General features: G+C 40.4%; 2 protein-coding genes across 9 annotated transcripts in view; one reads left to right on the top strand and one right to left on the bottom strand.

The window, feature by feature from the left end:
• The window catches only part of PDGFD (platelet derived growth factor D), a 280,491-nt gene that overhangs the window by 115,836 nt on the left and 147,544 nt on the right, over positions 1 to 17,111 (top strand). The window lies entirely within an intron of this gene.
• DDI1 (DDI proteasomal shuttling factor 1) lies at positions 10,524 to 16,551 on the bottom strand. Its single transcript, XM_086338254.1, has 2 exons — positions 15,442 to 16,551; positions 10,524 to 10,992 (listed from the first exon to the last, which is right to left on the bottom strand). Exons 1-2 carry the CDS (start codon positions 16,537 to 16,539, stop codon positions 10,915 to 10,917), a joined length of 1,176 nt encoding a protein of 391 aa, XP_086194380.1. The 5' UTR covers positions 16,540 to 16,551; the 3' UTR covers positions 10,524 to 10,914.

A 17,111-nucleotide genomic window follows, 5' to 3' on the forward strand; every position in this document is an offset into this window, starting at 1 on the left:
GAACAGTATAATCTGGACCATTTTGTAGTAAGTTAATTATGTTCTTACAAGCTTTTCAAGTACCTATTAATTTCTGCAGGAATAACTTATCATCTCACTTAAGTGAGTAAAGTGGTCACAGTTTTAAAAATAGATATTTGAAAGACAGACACAAAGAGTTAAATTTCAGTTATTTTGCATAGTGTTTTTCCCTAACTGAAATACAAGAGAGAACAAATTAATGTCTCCTTGGAGGAAAATTTATACATTGTAAATGGACTCTCAACTTCTTAGTATTCTTTCTGAAACTCTTGGAATACAAAAAGGGCTCTTTTTATCCCTCAAACATATCATTAAGAACTAAAGTTAGATTACTATCTTACCTGAGCTTCTTAAGAGCAAGTCACCATTCCATACTTCATAATAAAGTATTCATTCAACTAAATCAAAAGCATATAAACCAAATAATCAGAAATATTTGATTTAAAATAATAGTGTGGAAAATCACAGTTAAGAACAATATTCTGTCTCATAAATTACCTCACTGTGACCGACAGTGAATAAAAAATATATAAATTCTGTGCTAGATATAGGTTGAATGGAGATCCCACAGGATATGGATGGAGATTTTTAAAAAGAAAAAGAAAAATCCTTTCTGATTTTTTCTATAGCGTACTCAGGACATTTCATACAAAAGCAACCTGTTCCATCAGCCCCTGTGTGGATCAGGCTACCAGTTTAGAGGCAGGGTCATGATAACTTTGAGAATCAATCTAATCGACACCAGAAAGAGAATTCCCTCTGCTTGCTCATGTCAGCCACCTTGCATTAGCCCTAGTTGGATAGAAAAGAACAAATAAAAAAAACACCAAGAAACCCACATACTCTCTTTGATTCTTACTGCAATTTACTCAACAACCATTTACTGAGCATCTTCTGCATCCTAGCTAGGGAATTCCAAAGCTTTCAGCTCATCAATAATTAATGTATGTTTACTATGTCTTATTCGGAGAAGGCAATGGTGACCCACTCTGGTACTCTTGCCTGGAAAATCCCATGGAGGGAGGACCCTAGTAGACTGCAGTCCATGGGGTCATAAACAGTCGGACACGACTGAGCAACTTCACTTTCACTTTTCACTTTCATGCGTTAGAGAAGGAAATGGTAACCCACTCCAGTGTTCTTCCCTGGAGAATCCCAGGGATGGGGGAGCCTGGTGGGCTGCTGTCCATGGGGTCACACAGAGTCGGACATGACTGAAGCGACTTAGCAGCACTATGTCTTATTAGTAAAGATCTAAAGTGTCACTTAAGACTTTCTAACAGTACCATCTTCTGTTTCATGAATTCCTAATAGTAAAATTAACAAAATAAGCTCTTTTCTTTTCTCGTCTATCCTTAAGACTTACAGTAATTAAGATAAGGTAGGTTTTGCTGGAATTCTGCTGGGTTCTGCTTATTGTTGGCACTCAGAACTGAGAGGTAGCTCCATGCCATGTTTTCAATCAACGTTGTAATTATAAGTATAGACTTCTGCCATAAAAAGAAATGAAGTACTGATATATGCTTCAAGGTGGATGAGCCTTGGGAACATTATGCTAAGTGAATGAAGCCAGACAGAAAAGGTTGCATATTGTGTGATTCTATTTAACTGAAATATCCAGAATGGAGTAGTCCATAGACACAAAACATGGATTGGTGGTTACCAGAGGCTAGGAAAGGGGCAACAGGTAGAACAACTACTAATACGCACAGGCTTTCTTTTTGGAGCTGAAGCTGGGTAGAGCTGGTGGTTGCACCACATCATGACTATACTGACTGCCACTGAGTAATTCTACTAAAATGGTTAATTTATACTATATGAATTTTATATTCTATGAGTTGCACTAAAAGTGTTTTTTACATTTTTGAAAGGTCAAACAAAGCACATTGGCTATTTTTATTCTTTTACTATATTGATTACATTCTATAGATGAAGCAGTAGTTATAATATCTGGCAGGCATTCTTATGACAAATGTCAGTGATAAAACTATTTGAGAAACTGTAATCACTGATTTTTCCCCTGAGGAATCGCCATCATACTATTTAAGATTTTCACCTAGAATGTACTGCATAATTGCCTGCCTTGAATTTTAAATCCTACGAGGAAACTCTGTATTCTTTTCTACCTAAGTTATTACTGTGATGCTGGAAGCTTGCACTTGGAAAAACTCCCAAGGTAGAATCAGTTTTGCAAATCCACCTACATGCTGGTTTTCCTCTTACAAATCATTAACAAAGGTGTCAACCAGAAAGGTCACTAGCAGCCATGCCTGCAGCACCCCACTGATCATCTGAGTAGAATTTGATATATTACCTTTAGTAATAATACTGCCTTGTCCTTGTCAACTAATTTTCAGTTCATGTTGGGGCCTTAATGGTCAATACAAACAAAACCACTTTTTCCCATTTAATGGTAGTGAGATGCCACTGCCAAACTGGCGATATGTGGGTATCAAGCTTTCTTTGCTACTGTCGGACAGTGTCACTGGCACAACTTTTAATTATTGTGACAGCTAATGACACTGCTTTCTGTAATTACAGAGCGCTGATTTTTCTTTTCTGGATCACCCTGTACTGGCTCTTCCTTTCTCTGGCTGTAATCTGTAGATTCTGTCAGGGCTCATTAGTACCTTAAACAGGCCTAAGTAACAAGGGTAAATTCAGCATGTTTTCATTTTGTCTGGCTAGCAGCTTGTTTTCAGTCTAGAAACACCTCAAGGGTAAGAGCGATGATTGTTGGTGATAAATTAGGTGGATATATGCGTGGCTCAGTGGTAAAGAATCCACCTGCCAATTCAGGAAACACAGGAGACACAGGTTTGATCCTTGGGTTGGGAAGATCCCCTGGAGTAGGAAATGACAACCCGCCCCAGTATTTTGGCCTGGAGAATTCCACGGACAGAGGAGCTCAGCGGACCACAGTCTATTGCAGAGACAGCCACGACTGAGCCACTGAACACACACATGGTTTCATCCATCCCTGTGAGCTGGCCCTCCCTGACATCAGCACCTAAAGTTACAGTTAGTGTCTTATACTTGGCACAACACCTGGTGTGATCCTTGGCCCCCCATGTTTCTCACCAGGAGTGGGCATCGCTGGAGATTTGGGAATTTTCTTACAGGATTATTCCATGCACGAAGGAAGTTGGAGCATTCTGGACATGGAGTTCTAAATGGCACTAGTCGCCAAGACAACCCAAAGTACCCCACACCTTTGTGGGTGCCCCAGAGTGGTGCTCGTCTACACCTTGTCACTTATGAGCAAACTGAGGCCCAGAGAGGGATTTGGTGTTTTGCACACAAGTACATATCCAGTAAGAGGCAAAAGTGGTGTTGGAATCAAAATGTCCACTTTCCTCGTCCAGTTTGCCTGCTAAGGAACTCTGTCATGCTATAAAATGACCGTTTCATACCCTCTCCCAACTTCATCCTTTGACACTCCCTGCCTTCATCTCACCCTTAACCAGGGCCCTTAATTCACTGTGAAACTGGAAGATAGAGGAGAAACAGATCATCTTCACACCCTCAAATCTGCCAGCCCATCTTGCACGTGTGTGCTCTGCTCAGCTTCCCGTCACAAACAGTGGACTCTTTGCTCTAAGGTTCACTTCCTCCCTGAATCTGAGGACTGTGCTCCTTGAGTTACCCTTGTTCTCTCTTGCTTCCTCAGTTTCCCTCCCACTGGTCACTCTCACCATATCCAGATGTGCAGTTACCTTCACAGGAAAAGGAATGCTCTTGTGGCCCCTTCATCTACTGCCGTGTTTCTTTGCTTCCCTGAAAGGGTTGTTTCCTAAGAGACCTGGCAGCACTTGCTCTCTCCACTTCCGCTGGTCCGGTGGGCTGGCCAGCCTCCTCAGACTAGGCTTTCTTTACCCGCCACACCCACAAACACACTCTCGTTACTGACAAGCTCCCCTTGCCAGATCCAGTCGTGAGTTCCCAGCCCTCTTCCTAACCTTCCAGCAGTGTTGGACACAGTGACTACACCAATCTTCAAGAAGTAGTTTCTTCATCTGGCTTCTTCGATGTGATTTCTGTATTTTCCCCCTACCTTTACTGTTTTGGGGCTTCCCTGGTGGCTCAGAGGGTAAAGCGTCTGCTTGCAATGCAGGAGACCTGGGTTCGATCCCCAGGTCGGGAAGATCCCTGGAGAAGGAAATGGCCACCCACTCTGGTACTTTTGCCTGGAGAATCCGATGGATGGAGGAGCCTAGTGTCTCCTCCATCCGTGGTGTCTCAAAGAGTCAGACATGACTGAGCAACTTCACTCACTTTCTTTCTTTCCCTTGGCCCCTTTGCTAGCTCAACCTCAGCTCTGCCTGCAGATCCTGGCCTCCACAAGGGCCCAGTCCTCAGCTCTTCTATTTTTAACAGATCAACCAAAGAAGAGTTAACAAATTAAACCAAAGTCTTCCTTTGGTTAAAAGCCTGTAAGTGACCTCAAATGAACTCCAAACCCTTCATTTAGACCACGAGGCCTTGCATACCAACCCCTTCAGGTTATTCCCTCTCCCTCCGACCACTGACCTCCTTGCCCTTCTTTGACACTCCTAGTTCACTTCTGTCTTGGGGCCTTTGTGCTGGGTGTTTGGTCTTGGAATGCTCTCTGCCCAGATCTTCTTGAGAGTTCCTCTCTCTCATCACTCAGGTTCCTCCTCAAATATTAATATCATCTCCTTGGAAAGATCTTCCCTGACAGTTTTATCTAAAGTAGAACCCTCTCCTCTTCCCTTGCTCTCCATTCTTTTTGATACTTTACTCTTATGTTCATATAATGTATCTCTACCTTATATATATTTTACTTGCTGTCCTTGAGAGGTAATATGGTAGAATGATTAAATATATAGATTATGAATCCCAAATTCCTAGATGCAGGGACTTTATACCTCTGTGACCTTGGACAACTTAAGCTTTCTTTTCCTCTGAGTCTTAACCTTTATGATGGAGATATTGTTTTGTACTTATATATTGTTTTAAAGATAAAATGAGCTACACAATATGCTTAGGATAAATCAGTCACCTAGTACTATGTAAATTACAGGTATTAACATTGTTATGTTTTATTATTGTTTGAAACGTCCAATGGAAAATAAGCTTCAGGAAGACAGCTACTTTGTAATTCTTGTGTGCACTATTTTTCTAACTCTTGGAGCAGCGACAGTATCTGGTGCCTTTATGGCTCTTACTATCTAGTTACTGAATGCACAAATGAATGACTTGCAGCTAATTGGATTTGGGTCTCAGTATCCTCTCAAATGAGTTTTGTAGGGTCTGAAAACAAGGTAACTTTAAGAATGGCCTATATCAGTAGCAAAGGATAGTCTTTCAGGAGCTGAAAGTGAGTTCAAATACTTATGTAAAGTAAAACACCCACATCTTCCTAGCTATCAGTTAAGGTTTTGGTGACCTTCCATTTAGTCTGGTTTCCATTTACATGAACACCATAGGAAGAGCAAGGAGGTACAAAATGTTGGAGGTGAAGTAGGAGACAGAACAACTAGCTACATTAAAAGCATAAGCTTTGCTTATTTAAGGAAGAAGAGCAGAAAAATAAATTCATGACAGAATAAGAATCAGGGTTCTAATGTTTGGCTTTACTCGTTTTGCTGCTATATTATTTTAAATGTTCTCTTAACAATTTGTCTCTTAATATTTTCTATTTAGAGTTGTATTTTTCTGTCTAGTTGAACAGATTCCTCTGAGTAAGTCACCCTCAAGATAAAGACAGAGTCTCCTAGAAACAGAGCTGTTGAATGCCTATGTAAAGGATCAAGTAAGATTATTAACATACAGCTAAATCTAATCCTGAAAGTGTTCTTTTAAGAGAAATACTCCCAGAATTTCATTGATTAGAAATTATACATGGAGTTCAGGAGCCTCTGTAGTCCTCTCAGAAATGTGTGCTAAATGTGTTCATTTGTATCTTGGTAATGGCACCCCACTCCAGTACTCTTGCCTGGAAAATCCCATGGACGGAGGAGCCTGGTGGGCTGCAGTCCATGGGGTCCCTAAGAGTCGGACACGACTGAGCGACTTCACTTTCACTTTTCACTTTCATGCATTGGAGAAGGAAATGGCAACCCACTCCAGTGTTCTTGCCTGGAGAATCCCAGGGACGGGGGAGCCTAGTGGGCTGCCGTCTATGGGGTCGCACAGAGTCAGACAAGACAGAAGTGACTTAGCAGCAGCAGCAGCAGCAAACTGAAATAACTCAGTGCTTCCTAAGCACTATCAAAACTAAAGCAAACTTCCCTTGGCTATGCAGTAGAGACCTTGGGGCCAACTGTCCACGAACATAGTGAGCATACTGCATTCAATCTGACCGCCTCAGCTGTTCCCCACAGCATCTCATCCAAGGAGACTGATCACTAACCTATTCTCTGAACTTCCTGCAGGACTTAAACCCATTCATTTTGTTGACTGCCAAGTTTTTTTAAACTCTCACAAACTATGGAAAGTTATAGTGCAAATGGAAATCTTAGACTTCCACATGTGTCTTTATAGCACTTAGCTACAACCTGAAATATGTTTAGAATGTTTTTCAAAAGGAAAAAGCATATAATAGTGTATACTCACAGTGCTTTTGATTTTTTTCTAAATCACTTTTTAAAAACTAATTAACCTGAATAACAGAATATTTAGATAACATTAGTTAGATAACGTGAAATGTTTTGCACTTTTCATAAAACTTAGGATTGCTAGTTATTGAACACTTAGAGAAAAAGAGCAAACACTGTTTTAGTTTCTTGAAATAATGAAGACACTTTCAGACCAGATCCTCAAGAATCATTATATAACAAGGCTTTGACAGTAGAAACCTTGCCATATGGGCACATAAACTCCTATAGCTTATGGAATGTCAATGAGATTGCTTTGTGTCGGTTACTGCTCTGGAGACAAAGTGATGGCAGTTGGCAGTTTTTGAACAGAGAATATCTTTGTTTCTGTCTTACTCTATCTGCCCATCTGTTGCTTTCACTTTATGCAATCATTTCTGACAGAATGAAGCTTAAAACACCGGTTCCAGTACATTTATGTTAATTTTTTCTTACTGTTATTCATTTCTAAATTCTTGATAATATGGGTAAGAGGGAAGTTATTAAACATCAAAATTATTAAAGAAATTAATTGATTCAACTGATAGCAAAAGTTGCCTTCTCTATGTTTCTGATGTTCATTGATGCCATCAACTTCTCTGATTCTGCAAAAGGTACCCTCATCATAGGTTGTATTGTCCTTTCCGGTGGGGCTTTACCATTTTGTTTTTCCTCAAATTATTTGGGGCACCCGCTGTCAGTGGCTGACTTGTTTCTCCTCAGAAGCTCCTCCGACGTCTGCTTCCACAGCAGCATCACCAATCTGGCCATCTCCCCCTCCTGCTTCCCAGCCCCTCAACACTGCACAGCTTTCTACCCGAGAACCCTGGGCTCTCCATCTTGGCCTCAACCATGTACTCAGCAAAGCTGCTTCTTCTAGGCCTCATCCACAGTTTATAAGGACAGCTCTTTATCAAAACCCTGCTCATCTTATACTGTTCCCCATTGTACAGACCTGTTTGACATGCTGTTCATTGTATTTTGACAGTTTAAAGTAAACATGGAGGTGACGTCATTATTTATGTGTGCTTCTTTCTGAAGTTTTTTTTCTGTTCCTTTGTTCAAATATTCCCTTAAAAATTCAAAACCTAGGATTTACTTTGAAACTTAGATTTAATCTATCTATCTTCACTCTAAGTGTAAAAAATGGTGTAGTTTGTTTTATCAGTGCTTTTTCAGGATACTCTAAATTCCCAGATAATTTAAATATCTCATGCCCCCATATTCTGATGTCAGTATCCACTCATTTTATTTTTTTAGTTGCATAAATTTATACCACTTCCAAGGAATCTTGAAAATTGAAAAAGTTTCATGGACTTCAGTTATATTGTACACTTTCTTGAAAGAAATTATAAGGTTTTCCTCAATAAATTCTTTTAAAAAGATTTTCATATGCTTTTTAAATGGTTAACTTTCCAGGGTAGAAATACTTAATGAATCAGAGGGATGGTATGGGGAGGGAGGAGAGAGGATGGTTCAGGTTGGGGAACACGTGTATACCTGTGGTGGATTCATGTTGACATATGGCAAAACCAATACAATATTGTAAAGTTAAAAAATAAAATAAAAAATAAATAAAGTTATTTCTCCTATACAAAATAGACTAAGAAATTCTACTTTCAACATTTGAGCATATAACCTGGAATATTGATCATTCAGGCCTATTAAAAGTACAGCTTGTTTGGCGGTGCCAACTGCTCATTCATGGGCTAGAAATGAAAAATCCACTTCCAACATTTATAGGGTAACCAGCTTTTCTGGTTTTCCCGAGACTGAGGGAGTTGCCAGAATGCTGAGCTAGTTTTAAAACGAAGGCAGTCCCAGACAAACTGGGGTGATCTAGCTACTGCAAGAACTGGTCAATCCATGGACTGTAGCCCACCAGGCTCCTCTGTCCATGGAATTTTCCAGGCAAGAATATTGGAGTGGGTTGCCATTTTCTATTCCAGGCTATCTTCCCAACTCAGGGATTGAACTCAAGTCTCTTGTGTCTCTGGTATTGGCAGGCAGAATTTTTACCACTGCCCAACCTGGAAAGCCCACCTTACCAGGTTAAGGGTTTATTTCTTGACTCACCTACACTTAAATCTATACACATAAATATCAGCTATATATGCAGTTAACTCAAACCTATTTTTTGTAATTTATAGAAAGATAATCTAGATATGATTTAGTTTTACTTTACATATTTTAATATAAAAACTAAGCTAAATAAAAAGTCACACTTTCTCTATATCAGCTTATTAATAACAATGGAACTTTGTCTCTTTTTTCATTCAAATAATCTGTAATTTATTAAGCAAATACTGTTTGCCTCACATAAAATACTAAAAACTAAAGATATAATTGTGAACAAGACTATAATCACTCCAGAGAATCCCAACACTTTAGTAGATTATTGTTAGTAATTTGGGGCTCCATTCTAGGTTTTCTAAATGCCCAAACATGAATTTAATTGCCGTCTGGTTTATATCTCATTGTTTATGAGATCCCCCGTTCTTTCGTGCCCTGGAGTTAAAGTATGTGACAATACTCCACCAAGTTAACTCATCTCTGAGTGTTAGTTTCTTCTCCCTATGTCACAGTTGTTCATCTGTTGTGTAAGCCCTCAATCTTTTTGAGAGAAGTGTTTGTTTATGGTGGCCAAACGAAGTTCCAAGACTAAGCTCTTAATAGGAAGCAAGGGGGGCTCAGTGCCACTGTGAGTCAAGGCAGAAGCAGACCACACATTTCACCTTCAGGTTCAGCCTGAGAATTGGGCTACCTTTGGTTGTGTTAGCTGGGTCAAAGATGGGACGTGACAGATTTTCCTGTATGTCTGACTGCATCTCAGAGTACCAGGTGATAATCAGAAGACTCTTCCTGCATCAAGAAAATCCAGTCTCTAAAATGGTACCTTCCATAGAGTAGCTGCTCAATAAAAATGTGTCCAATAGCTCCTGCACTGTTATAGTCAGCATCTTAAATGAGAAGCGGTCCATTCCCCTGAACTCACATTCTGTATCTCATGATTCAGCACTAAATTAAATATTTCTGCGTTACTTACTTTGTAATTATTTTCCAGTTCCTCTAACAGGACTTTAAAAAAAAAATTTAAAGGCTAAGGCTAAAATTTACATTTTCCTTGTCTCTCTGAATGATAGAGGACAATGGCAAGACTCTTGAAAAACTATATCAGATTTTTAATGATATCAGTGAATGCAAAGAATGATACTTTTTGAATGATAAACCAATCAAATCCCTAAACATGACATGAGTTTGGAAGAGAGAATAGGTGAATTAATGTAATTTTAAATTGTTTTTTCTTGTCATATGAATGGGTCTCTGTAGCAAACTACCAGTAGAATAAGCTTTTAGAGTGGTGACTGATGTTGTAGAGTAAGAATTTGATGGATTTAAGTGATTATTTTACTTAGAATATGCTTATGCTGGTAGTTATCATCTATTTTATTTGGACAGAGTATCAATATATCAACAGTAGGAAAATATGTACTTCGCTTTTGTGTGGAGCAAAACCCATGTCGCCTCCTGTGGACTTTAGCATAGGAAGAAATTGCCTTGTGATATTTCTACTGATATTCTTAAAATAAACCTTACTCATTAGAACATATAAAAGCTGGATTGATACAAGTCTTTCTCTAAAGGAGGAGGGGGAGGGATGGGGATGAGGAAGCAGCAGCCACAATCATCAGAAGCATTCAGTGCAGGAATAAGAGGTAAAACCACACCCGGCGTGCCCATCTCGACAGGCTGCTAAGTACACGGAGGGCACAGCAGGACCTGGAACCCCATTTTCCTGAAAATATACCCTAGAAACTCTAAGATTCTAACAGATGGACCCAAATATGCAAACAAGGTGAAGTTCAAAAGCAAGTTTGACTCAAGCTCTAATGTGAAAATATTTTCATTTTTAGGTAACTTGCCAACAATAGATGAAGAATTGTGGAAATGTAGCCAATCCTTAATCTCAGCCCAGTCCCCACCTACTTTATGAAAGAGTACTTAAACCAAGAGAGAATTATTTAAAGCAGCCCGGATTTCTGTGGGTTTTCCCCTTCTTCTTTGTTCCTCTTCTTTGGTTTTCTAGGCTCTTGTTTATCTCAAAGAATAACTATAAATGTTAGCATTGATTAATATCTTCATCAGCAGTTTTCTGGTGTGAATCCCAGATGACTTTCTCATCCTTTACTCAAGTGTTTCTTTATGGAATGTTGGATGTCAGCAAATGACCTCTGAAAGAAGTGCAATGTTCTCTTTAAAAAGGCAACATTTAACACCCTCAGTTAAGATGAAGTCATACATGCAGATACTCACTTGCCTTTCTGTCTTGGGGGAGTGGATTTTCTTCCAGAAGCAAGAGAAATTTTATGACCTGATACTTTAAGAAAGAAGTTAGAATTTTGTTAATATAGATGCTCTACTAATATCAAATATTATCAGTCTTCCAGTTTAACTGCAGAAGAATGCATTGCTGTAATTTCAAATGCATGCTTATTTACAAGAGGGATTTTCTTTTAGGTAGGATGAGTGTTTGGGCATTGAGAAAGCAAGGGCTTGATGGAATTTTAAAATGGCTTGTTATTTTAAAGATGTTATGTCTGATTCATCATGTGGTCTAGTTTATCATGATTTCTAATGGGAAGAAAGAAAATGAAGAACTGTTCATCATTTTTTGGGTAGTAAATTCCCAAGAGTAAATATTTATAAATTGTATATTATAGTAATCTGCACTTTGGGAGGGAAGTTATGTTTGTGTTTTCCAGCATCAGTTTTGGCCATTTAGACATATCAAAAGTACATTTCACTGGCTTGCTTATTTATATTAAAAAATAACTCCCCAGTTAAAATGTATTCCTTCATTGACACCAAAATAGTACTGATTACATGTCTACCTTTTTTGTTTTTAAGTTGATTACAAGATTGTCTCTCCTACCCCTACACCAAGTTGTAATCACCTTGAAGTCTAAGACTACCTCATTCATTTTCACGCTTATAAAAGCCTAGCTCAGGGCTTATTTGATGCATATTTAGTAAATATTGCTGAGTGTATTCTGATTACTAATACTGTGTTTCCATTTTTACTGGTAGTGTTTTGGTAGTCTTCATAAAATGAAACTTTTAACAGTTTGTACCAGTATCTAGAATTAAAATGGATCATGTGAAGAAGGTCACATTTTAGATAGAATGTGACATTTGAAATCAGACTTGAATCAGGCAGTCTAGGAGGTCAGTGTGTTTCAAATTGCAAATCAGGATACCTTGGGTATAGTTAGTGGGACATGTCCAAAATGTTTTTAAAATAATAAAATACAACTTTTTAAAGAAATAGACTAAGAAAAGACTAAACATTTCATACTACTTCAAGAGTCTCTTTGTTTCTTTTTTTTTTTTAAGAGTCTCTTTGTTTCAAAGATAGATGTGTGTGTGCTTTTGCATGTATGTATGTGTGTGTGTGTGTGTGTGTGTGTGTGTAATATGAAACAGGATCACAATTTAAAATGTAGATTGCTGCCCAAAAAAGCTTTAAAAAGAAAAGTAAGCTTTAGGTATTTGAATATTTCACAATAATTCTGAGACTTTAATTTCTTATCTGTAAAATATAGTCAATGATAACTCTTTTGAAGGTCAGTTCTAGGGGCTAAGAATACCAGTATACGTAAAGTACCTTACATAGCTCCTGATTTACAGAGGAGACATGCAAAATGTGTTGCCTTTTACTAAAACTAGTCCATTTAAAATTTAATTGACTGGGATTTATTCACACGTACACAGGATTGAGTCAAGATTTTAAATCCATAAAACTAATTTTCAAAATACTTTCTGATTTAAAAGATAATGATCTTAAAAAATATACCAGCAAGGACGTTGCTTAATTAATTAACTCTTTATTGATTTTTCCTTGAGATAATTTATTCTTAGTTCAATGAAAGTCCACCTAGTCAAGTAATATTTTTAAAAGCTGGAATATGTCCAAAGGAATGCAACAGAAATTTTTAAGTGGTTCCAAATTTATCCAGTGAGGAATAGTTAAGGAAGCTAGTGAAAGCCTATAAAAGAGACTATTTCAGATGACATTTCCATATTAAAAAGGTTGTCTTATGCCAGAGAAATGAATTCTTGACAAAGGGAAGAATAAAGACCAACTTATTGGAAGTTATGGATTAATAGAGCTCAATTCAAACCAAAACTCAAAAATCAAAGACTTGAGTCTGGTCCTAAAAAACACCATAGTTACATTAGAAGTGACCTTGCTCTGAGAAAGGCAAGTGTGTGTGATGGGATTTGATATCATGCAAAGTGTCTTTTTAATTTAAATACTTGGTGATTTTTGATTGACTTTCATGGATTAGATATCCTGATACACAGTATACTCAACCTTGGTCAGCCCCATGTGACATGTGTAAATGAGATATGTTTTTCGTATAAATGGATCTGAAAGCTGAGTCTTGCAGAAAATACTGAGGAGTTTGCAAATTTTTATCCATGAAGGAATCCAAGCATTTATCAGGTCAGTTCCCATTTTTCATTGGCACTTAACTGCTGATCCCTGGCTGTACTCTGAATGTCTTCCTTTACTTTGTCACCTACTTTTGTCTTTAGTACTTAATTAGAAAGAAAAGTAGAAAAGAAGTCTACTCATTGGTCATTTTTAGTAACTCTACTGGATGTAAAGTGAAAGTGAAAGTGAAAGTTAGTCACATAGCCTGTCCAACTCTTGCAATCTCATTAACTGCCCAGCTTTGTCTCTGGAATTCTCCAGGCAAGAATACTGGAGTGGGTTGCCATTTCCTTTTCCAGGGGATCTTACCAACCCAGGGATCAAACCTGGGTCTCCTGCATTGCAGGGAGATTCTTTACCAACTGAGCCACTAGGGAAGCCCAGATGTAAGCCTTGGTGCAAATGTAGACAAGGTTGGGAAAATGATATGAGCACAGGAATTCTATAAGGAAGAATGAAAAGTGAAAGTGAAGTCACTCAGTTGCATCCAACTCTCTGTGACCCCATGGACTGTAGTCTATCAGGATCCTCCGTCCGTGGGATTTTCCAGGCAAGAGTACTGGAGTGGGGTGCCATTGCCTTCTCCAGGGGATAAGGAAGAATACTGGGAGGCAAATTGATGATAGCTGGAAGGAAAAAGGAGACTCTATAAAAACATAATAAAGAAGCCAATCAAGAAAGGGAGACCTCCAGGGTAGGATTTTTTTTCTGTAGCCTTTGGAAGGGCTTTGAGTGGCTTTAGATCTTGTTGGGAAAACAAATAAAGGATATCCTAGTTCATAATGTAGTCTTAGTAGCTGAAAATGACTCTCCCATCTGAAAGAGCTTATAGATGAGATATTTGAGGTGTATTGTATGTGAACTGATTTGCCTAGTTAATATAGAGCTAAGATCAGAATATATTTTTGACTTTGAACCCTGTGTTATATTAATAATACTAGTCTTAATGAATTGTTGTTGTTCAGTTGCTAAGTCATGTCCGTATACACCCCATGGACTGTAGTACACCAGGCTTCCCTGTCCTACACTATCTCCTGGAGATTACTCAGATTCATGTCCATTGAGTTGGTGATGCCATCCAACGATCCTATCCTCTGTCATTCCCTTCTTCCCCTTGGCCTCAATCTTTCCTTAATGGATTACTGCCCTCATACATTTTCTGTGCGTCTGATGGCCTCAGGCAGCTGAAGCTTTTCTCTGAGGTATTATAGCCATGGATTGTAACTAAGTCTGGAATATTCCATTTCCCACTGTCAGCAGTAATGGAGAGTAGCTTTGTCAGAATGGACTGTATTGCAGCCTTAGAGATCTCATTCAGAAATTTTCAGATGTTATTTTAAAAGTGAAGCCCTTTGTTTAAACCATACTTATGTCGTAACAGCTTAATATATAAAGCCAGAAAGATAATGCAGGGACCTAGACACTGCCTACACTTGACTCTCATTCCCACCACAATTTAACCACTAAGTTGCCAAGAAGCATAATTAAAAAAAAAAAAAAAAAACAACTACTTGACTGTCTTTCTTTTATGACCAGAATTTCTTGGAATATAGAGGAGAGAAGAAATTATTTTAGGACATCCTGGGAGAAAAATTCACTCTCTCAAGTATGGCAGAAATAGCCTTTTAGAATGAATTGCAGTGAACATGCCTCCACATGTGAGAATGTGGAGAAATGAGAAGTGAGAAATGCCCTCAAACAGACATTTATATGTATTAATCAGCTTGAGTACAATTGACCAATCATTTCTAGTACCTTTCCTAAAAAAAAAAGTGGGGGGGGGGGCAATGAAAATCAATGTATTCCCCTAAATATACAATCGTTACTGGTGATTTAAAATAATTTTGCATAGGTACATCGTAGCATCTGCAGCAATGGCTTTTTCCAGGGAATTCTTCAAAAGAGCAACAGATTTGGACAAGCCATCCTATAATTTCCTTAGACAGCATCTCCAAAGAGGCTGGTTTTCCTTTCATGGATTATCTGAAAATCAGTCTGAGCCTCCAGCACCTTCTCAAGATAAGGTTCAGTGATTTTTTGGATAAGGGAAATGGATGGACTAAGATCAATCAATCACAGTTTACATAGTGATGGCTCTGAGAACTTAGTCCCAAGGCCAGGTTTAGTGCTTACTGATGTTTTTAATGATTGCATTGCCAGTGAGCTCATGTCTTATAATTTCCAGAGACCTGAGACTCCCTCACAGCGATAGCATATATAGAGCCTGTTTCAATGCTTTTTCCGCCCCGAATCCATGACTGAATGTTTAATAGCATTTGCTATTTCCTTATCTGAAGACTCCTCTGGCCCCATCCCACTTACCAACTTAGCACATGGAGGTAACTCTCCCTCAGGAAGGAAGGAAGTCTGTGTGCCAGTTGTGCCGATCACCAGCACGTTTCTCTTAAGGTCAATGGAACACTGATGTCTCCTGAGCATATCCAGCCCAAGAAGCATGTCCATGGGCTGCTCCTCCAGTATAGAGAAAGAGCACTGTAAGAAGTCGCCTTCGATCTGAATCTGCGCTAGGTGGACTCGGCCGAGAATTCGCTGCGTGCCCACGCCTTTAGCGACCCCGGCCCACCGCCGATCCACCAGCCGTATGATGTTGCATCTCTCGGCACAGACTTGGTTCATGATGGTCATCTGGGCCCCCGAGTCGACGAAAGCCTTCAGAGGATGCCCGTTGACTCTGCAGTTGATGTAGAGCATAGCCACCTGGCCGAAGCTCTCCGGCGCCTCTTCCATGGCTATGCTCATGTTCTCCTCGATGTTCTGCTGCCGGATCTCCTCCTCTATCTTGGCTTGGGCCTCCAGATCGAACGGGTCAGCGGAGAAGAGGCGCAGTCGCTCTTGCTCTCTCAGCGCCCTCTCCCTTTGCTGCTCCATCAGGACCTGGGAGAAGCTCTCCAGGTTTCCGCTGAGCAGCGCTTCGGCCAGGGAAGGGTTGCGCTCTTTCAGCAGGGACAGGTCGTGTGGGCTGGACAGGAGCATGCTCCGGACCAGGGCCGGGCTGTCTAGCCCTTGACCCGGGCCCGCCTTCTCCCCAGAGCCGCGGCGGCTGGAGTGCTGGGCCGGCTGGGCGCGCTGGTGCGGCCGGGAGCCGGACGTCCCGGGTAGGGCGGGCCCCGCCAGTTCCATGCTGCACAAGCCGGCCGCCCGCTCTGGGGAGCGCGGCCGCATGGCCTCCTTCTGCAGTAAAATGACCATGTCGCCGTCCTTGAGGCCGTAGGAGCCCAGGGAGCAGTGGTCGTTGACGAGAAGCCGCTCCATGTAGACTATCTGGGTCTCCTCGGCAGGGATGCCGGACTCCAGCTCACAGAGCACACGGAAGTTGTGAAGTTCAAAGTCGGGCCTGACCTGCAGGGAGAAGGTGGCCTCGGAGAGGTCCCTCCGCACGCAGTAGACCGTGAGCAGCATGGCCCGGGCCCGGGAGGGCCGAATGGACAGAGGGCATCAGGCAGCTCGCTGGCTTGACTGGAGCTGGTCTCCGTGGATGGCTGGGCTGCTTCTGGTGACGTGGTGTCTTGTGCATTCACCTCCCCAGGAGATGCAGCCACCCACTGGTCTGGGGGCTGCCTGCCAGCCTCGGTGCCTGCTGCTTGGCCGCATGGAACACTGCAGGGGCATTTGTGTTCCAAAGTCCATTCCTATGTGTGCTGCTTGGAACTTAGACCACTTGTTCCCATAGAAATAAAGTCACTCCAGTCCATTTGGTTCTAAGGCTAGTCCTTCAAAGCCTATTTGACCCGCGGTCTAAAAAAGATTGTTTCAGCTTTTCCCTAAACAACATATTAGCATTGTGTTCATTTGAGAATTGTATTCTGTGTACTTTTATTTACCCCCCAAACAATGAGTATTTGTTTCCTACATGGCAAGTATCAGGCTAAGTGGTTGGTAAAATGATGGATGGGACGTGGTGCCTTCCCTTGAGGATCTCATATCCTAGGGGTAGACTGATGGGAAATGAGTAAATCACAATTCTGGAGGTC

The sequence above is a fragment of the Bos grunniens genome, chromosome 15 (assembly GCF_055505025.1).
Source record: "Bos grunniens cultivar Pamir isolate PY7600 chromosome 15, Bosgru_T2T1.0, whole genome shotgun sequence".
Lineage (NCBI taxonomy): Eukaryota > Metazoa > Chordata > Mammalia > Artiodactyla > Bovidae > Bos > Bos grunniens.

What these genes read in the sequence shown, in the direction of transcription:
- DDI1 (XM_086338254.1), bottom strand. Translation starts at nt 16,539, where the DNA reads ATGCTGCTCACGGTCTACTGCGTGCGGAGGGACCTCTCCGAGGCCACC. An exon ending in TACCTCCATGTGCTAAGTTG is followed by an intron (nt 10,993 to 15,441) that starts GTAAGTGGGATG and finishes TTAAAGTATCAG; the next exon opens with GTCATAAAATTTCTCTTGCT.